At 44.4% G+C, this 9289-nt stretch overlaps 1 protein-coding gene across 1 annotated transcript in view; it reads right to left on the reverse strand.

Annotated features, from left to right (window-relative positions):
• Nucleotides 1-9289, reverse strand: part of plxna3 (plexin A3) — a 151380-nt gene that overhangs the window by 12476 nt on the left and 129615 nt on the right. The window contains 7 exon segments of the mRNA XM_034087271.2: nucleotides 1-23; nucleotides 939-1005; nucleotides 1093-1193; nucleotides 1504-1659; nucleotides 4706-4848; nucleotides 5017-5158; nucleotides 5160-5252. The exon segment at nucleotides 1-23 is cut by the window's left edge and continues 124 nt beyond it. Coding sequence (XP_033943162.2) covers nucleotides 1-23; nucleotides 939-1005; nucleotides 1093-1193; nucleotides 1504-1659; nucleotides 4706-4848; nucleotides 5017-5158; nucleotides 5160-5252 — 725 coding nt within the window.

Below are 9289 nucleotides of genomic sequence, written 5' to 3' on the forward strand. Positions count from 1 at the left end.
AAGAGAGGCTCCCCCGCACACTCCTGAGGACACACACACACACACACACACACACACACACACACACACACACACACACACACACACACACACACACACACACACACACACACACACACACACACACACACACACACACACACACACACACACACACACACCCAGGTCAGTCTGAATTCCTTTAGTACTTCAACAATTTTCATCCTTAAGAATCATCTGCAGCCAACCAATCCCCTTCCTTTCCCATGAATAAATTAACTGCAGCTCTGATCTGATTGGTCACGGTCAGACGGACGAGAAGGAGCTTAACGAGGGCAATTAGGAAGAGATGATAAGTTACTATGGATAAATAATATATACTTTTTTAAATAGGTAAAAGGATCAGATGGTGAAGTTCCTAAACCTGAGCCAACAACCCACTTCGTCTTCAACGCTAATATATTTGACTAATTATTCAATTCCACTCATTTATAAATGTTCCAAACCACATCAAGGATCCTCTCTGAAACAGTCTGGAGCTCAAAGGCTTTCTCTCTTGCCGGTTATACCACAAGGCGAGTTCCTTTCTACTTCCTGCTTCTTCACACACATGCTCTCCAGTACAGGTTAGCTCTGAGTGCTAGCGATGCTAATGTAAACACCGACCATATTACGTCCAAAACAGTCGGGCATTGTTTCTGATAGCAACTTTCTGATTGGGCCGTGGGTCCACATTTCAGATATTACGTCATATCGGACGCAAATCTGGATCAGCTCCGTTGTTCCCGGTTTTTAGAGATTTGGGTACGGAGGGAAAGAGAGAGGGTTTTATTTCCTGACGCTGCGTGAGTTCCCTGACCCACCGGGGACACGTGGTGATGTATAAAAGACATCAACAAGTTCATTTTGCTTGATAGGAGAGCTTTAATATCGACTTGTGAGGGTCTGACTGTAAATACCTTGAGGAAGCGGTGCAGCAGGAAAGTGAACCAGTTGGTCAGCATCTTCTCAGCCACTGACTCCGTCCTGAAAGAGGTCAGAGATCAATCTGCAGGCCTGGTGGTTTTATTTTGAAAGGTACTACAGTCTTTGTTGTTTTATTTTGAAAGGTACCTCCTGAGCAGCAGTTTGGGATGGTTCTTGTTCTCCAGGTTCTTCTCGATCAGGTCGGCCAGCAGCTGCTTCAAAACCATCGTCGCATACTCCATACGACCCTGACATAATACAAGAACAGTTATTAAGTTATTAACTAATGTCACCTGAAAAATACTTAAAAACATCTATTAAAGTTATTCACAGATAATAATGCAAGAACATATCGTATTTAATCTTTTATCAAGTTTTTTTCTGTGCAAAACATTAATTACACTTTTTTAAATAAAGTTTTAAGGGTTATTTATACATTAAAACATATTTTAACCAGATAACTGATATTAAAAAACATCTATCAACCAGGTACTAATTAATATGTTCGCATACAATACTTATATTATAATGAACACACAACATCTTATCTGTAGGTACCTGCAGCGCGGCCATGAGCAGCGAGGCGACGTTCCCGCGGTCCCTCATGGAGAACGACCTCTGATCCTCCAGAGTGTGGATGAAGGTCAGCAGGAACATCTTGTTGTTCAGCAGCTGACTGAAGAGACGCAGCGCCTTCTCCACGTTAGCAGGGGACTGGACACACACACACACACACACACACACACACACACACACACACACACACACACACACACACACACACACACACACACACACACACACACACACACACACACACACACATTGACTGTTATTTTGTATGTATGGATTGTTGTGTTTTTATCTTGATTGTTGATTGTATATATATAGGTATATACATATTGTATACATATTTTATATATATTTGTTTTTGTATTCGGGATTGTGGGAAGCGGTATTTGGATCTCTGTCTGTACACACAAACTGAAAGATTGACGTTGACTTGACTTTGATACTCTGAAACCAAAATAATCTTAAGTGTATTATTTTGAAACAAATAAGTGCTTCCTCATCGTTTTTGTGTGAATATATAAATGGAAATCTTAGATATATGCAAATACAATGACTGAAGGGTTCCCACGGTTTAAAACAAGTTCGATTTTTGACTTTTTAAGACCTTATAATGCAACTCGGAATTAAATATAAGACCCATATTATTTACCAATGAGAGGCCATTGGTAAATAATAATACAAATGAAAAAGATATTATAAATATCGGCGGCTGTGGCTCAGTGGATGGTGTGCTGGACTTCGAATCAGGGGATAGCAAGTTCGAGTCCCACTGCAGTCAGCATGTCGTTGTGTCCCTGAAGACACTTCACCCCAAATGTCTCCTGTGGGGATTGTCCACAGTGCTGAGTACGTAAGTCGCTTTGGATAAAAGCGTCTACCAGGTAACATGTGATGTCATGTAATCAATAAAGTTGAGATCTAACAATGTAAGGAGAAAAAGGTTTCAAAAAAATCCTAATTTCCATGACAACAAAACCGTTTTGATGACAATTAAGTGATGTGTTTTAAATTGTTGTATTGAATGCTTTCTGCTGGAATCCTAGAATTGTTTAACAAAACAAATATAATAATACAACTCTATGAATATACAAAGGGCAAAGGATTACCTCACGTTTTAGCATTTTTAATAAGTATAATTATATATATAATGGCACATGTGTCAAACTCGAGGCCCGGGGGCCAAATCAGGCCCGTGGTGGATTTAATTTCGGCCCGCAGGATAATTTCTAATTGCTATTAGATCTGGCCCGCCGGTATATTGCACCTTCCCTCCATCCTGAGGGTCTCCTCCGCTCAGAGCCTGAGCCCAAACATTGATGACCTTGCACCCTGATGAGACGCCAAGTGTCTGAGCTAGCATCTCAGAGCAGCACACTGAGTTCAATGGATGTTTCCTTCTGCACTTTCTCTCACGACAACAGGGCGTGTTTGGTTTGTTCTTTAAGGGAATAGTTTTGTTGAAGCTGTTGTTGGCCTGTGGGAAAATGTACTCATAAGAAATGAAGCTGCAGATAGAGCCATAAGAAATGAATGCAACTGATAATTTAAGCTTTGTTAGTTCCAGGTTTAATATGTGCAACAAGTTCATTTCAATAAGTTTTGAAATAAACATTGAACCAGTCCGGCTCTCGACTCGTACCCACTTTATTATTGTGGCCCACTGTGTATTTGAGTTGGAGACCCTGCACTAAGGGTTCTACAAACGTATAGGAACCACATTTTACAGTTCACTTTTGTTTGTCTATCTATAAATACATTTGATATACCCACATGCTAATTCAAAAGAGAACTTGAATATATCAAAACAGGGACAATAATTGAAATATGCATCCTTTTGAAAACTCCTTTGGATTCACGCTGGTTTGAGAAGACTCGGTCCGCTGAGAGCAGAGACAAAGACACTGTTTCTGGGGAAATGATGATGATGAGGATGAGGAGGAAGGTCTGAGGAAACGTGAAGCTGCAGGGAAGCTCAGAGGCTCGATGCTTCCAGCTGGGGCCATTCATTAAAGCCAAGACGCTGCACAGTGGAGACGTTTCTAAAAGCAGATGTTTCTGGAATATTCCTCTGTATTTGTTCCGGGGATAAAAGCAGTGATGTTCTATTTTGAGGTTCTTTGGTAATTTACTTTATACTTCTCCTCCACTATATTTTAGAGGCCAATAGAGCGGTGCAGTGACGCGTCCTACAACCAGGAAATGAGTTTTCACCACTTCCTGTTCCCTCGTCTCAGAGCCAATGGGATCTCTCCGTAGGGTTTAGGAAAGTATCTGAACTAAGGTCTGAGGTTGAGACGCATTGAAGAGACGGGTCACGTGGACGTGTCTGAGAAACGATGGTTGTTACCAAGTGGCTGGATAGGACTCCAGAAGTCGTGGAGGCCGTTGTACGTCATTACGCCGAACACGTGAACACTCCTCTGAGTTAGTTTCTGTTCTGCTTGAAAGCAAGTCCCTGCCTCCTGCAAAGTGTTCAAACAAACGCTTCAACTCGTTCCATCTCGAATCTGTAGTTTGAATATGGATCTTAAGTCGGCGTGACGTTGAAGTCGTGCTGCTGGACTCGGCTGTAGCTCCTTTATAGCATAACGTTAGCATGTTGCTTCTGGCGACTAGATTTATGATTTGAAAATTATAAAAGTACGGTAGACACGTGGAGATGATCCGGCTGAACAGAACGTGCATTCATCAAACAGGTTTGTTTCCACAGACATTATTTCCAGCTATCTTCCTAAATCCTCTGGAGAAACCCTGTTGCTTTTTTGTCGAGGGAACCAGCAGCTTCCTTCCGGGTCGATACGTCCTCCCTGCGCCGCTCTATTCTGTCCCTTTTACTGCAATGTCCTCTTATGTATCCTTCGTTCCTTTCTCCATAACTCTAAAATCCACTTCTCCTTGACTTCTTTCATCTAAATTGCATAACTTCCCTTCCTCCCTCATCCCCGTGTGTGGCTCAAAATGGGTTCCTTAATACCCATCTGTCACTTGTGAAAGAAAAGGAACATCGGGTGTATTATATAAACTTTAAAGGCAAGTCTTTGCTTGTGAAAATCATTAAAGAAAGAAGAAGATAATGGCTTTCAAATGGTGCGTAATGCGTTGATCTATCATCAGCTGCAAAGTGTGTGTGTGTGTGTGTGTGTGTGTGTGTGTGTGTGTGTGTGTGTGTGTGTGTGTGTGTCTTTACATCGAGCTCCTTGAGGACGGGGTGCTCCTCGATGCCGGGGAACATCACCCTCATGGTGTAGTTCCTGTACTCCAGGAAGGGGATCTTCACTCCGTCCATGTCGTTGGTCAGCTCCTGGATGTCCGTCTGAAGCTCTGCGAACGCTGGAGGAACACGAATAAAGTGCAGTGACGTGTGAGAGTATGTAAAACACGGTGAAGTACTGATGCCATACTTATGATTTAGTATTTCTGCTCCACTGCTTCCCGCCTGTGCTTGAAGCTCTTCAGATACTAGAGTACACGGTATACATAACCTCCTTTGCAACGTACCCTCCTTGCACTCCAGCGCCACGCGGCTCTCCAGGTTGTCCATCTGCAGCTGCAGGCGTTTGAGCGTGCGGTCGGCGTCTCTGGTCTTCCTCTTGTAGGCGATGAGCACAGCGATGATGGCGATGAGCAGCACGCCCCCCCCCCGCCCCGATGCCGATGATGGCCGGCAGCGTGAGGGCGCTGTCGGAGTAGATATGGAGCGTACCGGGGAAATACTCCAGACCCCCCACCAGGATCTGCAGGGACACGGAGAGACACGTTGGTTACATACTTTAAAGTACTCTGTTTCATCAATACATCACAGGTCTCAGATATCTCCAGAGCCTGTCTCTGATTGGCTGAAACACCAAACAGATCAGTGCAGCATTACCCATAATCCCCTCTGTTCCAGCCCTGTTTCCAAAGTGCTGATTCTCTGTCAGTTACTTTAGATCAGTGGTTCTCAAAGTGGGGGGCGCAGAGGCATGACAGGGGGGGCGCGAGAGACCAGGAGGAGAAATGGTTATTTAAAAAAAAAAATATTAGATTATTGATTCGAAAATAATATGATACAGTACAGTACTATTACGTCTGGGTCTCTGTGTTTCATTAAAGCTTCCGGTGCTAGCGAGCTACGCTAACGGATATAAGGAGTCCTCTCCTGTCAGACTGAGAGGCTCAGTGAGCTAAAGGACTCTCAGCGTTATCTCAGTGGGTCTCAAACGTTTTGGTCACCATTAATGTAAACAATTATTTCCGAGGCACACGTTTATATGATCATTATAGTTATAAAAAAATAAGAGAATAAATGAAAAACAGGTATGAAATACTATATGACAGTAAAAAAAGAATAAAGTTTAAAAGGGTGATTTGTAAAATATCCATAAAGAAAAAGTAAATCTGTTTCCAGTTCTGTGTTGAGAGAGGTTTCCATAGATCTCCTCATTTTGCTCTCAACGTGCACCAGATTGATGCTTTCAACTTCAATATTTAGAAATAAATCTTTCCCGGGGGAGCATGCCCCCAGACCCCCCTATGTGAGGTCCACACACCACCTATACAAATAGCACTTTACCCCTGCTTACACCTATAGGCCGTGAGCTGATTACCGAGCCTTCATTGTAACAGTCACACTGTGTATTCGCTGCAGTAGAACGTTCCACTGTAGCGCCGGTGCATTAATGGGAAACCCTAAATGTGTGAGCACCCTCTATGAAACGTCAAGCAACCCCACAGCACCCCCAAAAGAAGTCTCTGGCCCTTAAGACCCTTCCCATACATTTCATGACCTCATTTCAAGACCTCATCGCAACTTCAAGTTCTAACCGGTTACCTTGGCGACACTCTTTACCTCACATTGACTATATACAGTATTTACTGTAAGATAGCACAACTAAACAGCGTGTGATAACTCCTTGTCATTGTGTGACCAACCCAATGCGTTGATTTAGGCATTGTTCCCAAGAGACAGAGGGTCTAAGGACAGAGGGTCTAAGGACAGAGGGTCTAAGGACAGAGGGTCTAAGGACAGAGGGGGTCGTTTGTCTCACGCTGATATTCTGAACAATCTGTGTTGTTGTATTTGCTGTAAAGTGTCTCTAGGCTATTTTTATTTTATGTACAGCACTTTGGCTCCACCAAAAATCGTTTATAAATGTGCTTTGTAAATAAAATGATTTGATTTGAGATACAACGGACAGACTACTGAAGCCTCCGCTCCACGTGACCTTCGACCTCTCTGTGAAGGTCAGGTTTAATGCAGCATGCTGCTTTGCTGCTTCTGGACTCTGTGCTCTTCCGTTCCAGTGAAACCATCAGAAACCAGTCGAAACCAGTATTTGACCAATAAACAAAACTTTGAACTATGAAATATATGAAACGTTGGTGAGCTTCAGCGGGGTGATGCCAGATAGGAGCTCAGGGGTTCAATTGGGCGGGGGCTGTCCGGGGCACAGAGGACGGTGCTCTGACGTCATCACCCGCGCACATTTGTCATATGTTCACAAAAAACGATGTATATGTTAAGACTTTTCTCGTTCTTAATATAGACTATATTTAGGGTCGATATGTGTTGACCTTACTTTAAAATAGCAGATCTCTGTGACCGGATATAGTTTTTCTGCGTTAGTAAACGTGTGTCCCCCAAGTTCCCATCGGCAGAAACACGTGGGTTTGCTGTCCTGGCTCCAAGATGGTGGATAGAATTCGAGCGATAGAACTACTAACAAAGCACTTATATACTAACAAAGGACTGGCTGATCGAAAGCCAGTTGAGCAGCACTTGAAATGTTTTGGCTCTATGAAGCCTGATGTACTTTATGGTTCTGTTTTCTTCAAGGTTGTGTCTTGTTGGTCGAACGCACTTATTGTAAGTCGCTGTGGATAAAAGCGTCAGCTGAATGTAATGTCTCCTCCTCCTCCTCCTCCTCCTCCTCCTCCTCCTCCTCCTCCTCCTCCTCCTCCTCCTCCTCCGTGCAGAGAGTCTGCAGCGGTGTGTGTCAGCAGTCAGGGGAGGCCATCGGGAGAGTCGGGACTTAAACGCCGCGGCTTTCTGGCTAGCACTTAGCATGTGGGACCGGACAGCTTTGATCCCCATCGACAGTGGTCTGTGGGCCCCTCGAACCAGCTCTCATCACCAGCAGTGGCGCCCCAACACTCTCCCCCCCCACACCCCCCCCAACACTCTCCCCCCCCACCCCCCCTAACACTCTCCCCCCCCACCCCCCCCACCACTCTCCCCCCCCACACCCCCCCCAACACTCTCCCCCCCCCACCCCCCCCAACACTCTCCCCCCCCACCCCCACAGAGCGGAGCGAGGCAACGAAACTTACAATAAGAAGCAGAATTTGACACCGCGCTATGCATGGGGCCGCCTTGAGGGGGTTTCCCGACATGTCGTCGCAGTCACATGTTGATGTAGAAGAGACATGGAGAAGAGGGGACACATGCTGATGTGGAAGAGACATGAAGAAGAGGGGACACATGTTGATGTAGAAGAGACATGAAGAAGAGGGGACACATGTTGATGTAGAAGAGACATGGAGAAGAGGGGACACATGTGGATGTAGAAGAGATGAGAAGAGGGGACACATGTTGATGTAGAAGAGACGTGAAGAAGAGGGGACACATGTTGATGTAGAAGAGACGTGGAGAGAGGGGACACATGTTGATGTAGAAGAGACGTGAAGAAGAGGGGACACATGTTGATGTAGAGAGACGTGAAGAAGAGGGGACACATGTTGATGAAGAAGAGACATGGGAAGAGGGGACACATGTTGATGTAGAAGAGACATGAAGAAGAGGGGACACATGTTGATGTAGAAGAGACATGAAGAAGAGGGGACACATGTTGATGAAGAAGAGACATGAGGAAGAGGGGACACATGTTGATGTAGAAGAGACATGAAGAAGAGGGGACACATGTTGATGAAGAAGAGACATGAGGAAGAGGGGACACATGTTGATGTAGAAGAGACATGAAGAAGAGGGGACACATGTTGATGTAGAAGAGACATGAAGAAGAGGGGACACATGTTGATGAAGAAGAGACATGAGGAAGAGGGGACACATGTTGATGTAGAAGAGACATGAAGAAGAGGGGACACATGTTGATGAAGAAGAGACATGAGGAAGAGGGGACACATGTTGATGTAGAAGAGACATGAAGAAGAGGGGACACATGTTGATGTAGAAGAGACATGACGAAGAGGGGACACATGTTGATGTAGAAGAGACATGAAGAAGAGGGGACACATGTTGATGTAGAAGAGACGTGAAGAAGAGGGGACACATGTTGATGTAGAAGAGACATGAAGAAGAGACATCTCCACACGCTGGACGGATATTATGCGAGTATTAATTATCCCTGTTGTCTCCTGTGTTGATGTTTTATTAAAGCTCGTCCTCTTTACAGGTGATAAACATCGATTATAAAAACAGACGAAGGCTCGTACGAACAATCTGATGAATAAGTGATGAAGACGAGTTGAAACAGACTCTCTTCATCTCGTTATCTTTTATTCATCAGAGAGAAGAAGAAGAAGAAGAAGAAGAAGAAGAAGAAGAAGAAGAAGGAGAGGCTCGAACATGACATTAAGTATTGATTGGTAATTAACCATTTTAATTATGTATCAATAGTTTGTCTGCTGCTGTTTGACTGTTCCCTTTGAACAAGTGTGTGTGTGTGTGTGTGTGTGTGTGTGTGTGTGTGTGTGTGTGTGTGTGTGTGTGTGTGTGTGTGTCACCCTCTGATCAGTGACATAAGACCAATTACCCATGATTCCCTGCGGCTGC

Source organism: Pseudochaenichthys georgianus, chromosome 7, assembly GCF_902827115.2.
Source record: "Pseudochaenichthys georgianus chromosome 7, fPseGeo1.2, whole genome shotgun sequence".
Taxonomy (NCBI): Eukaryota; Metazoa; Chordata; class Actinopteri; order Perciformes; family Channichthyidae; genus Pseudochaenichthys; species Pseudochaenichthys georgianus.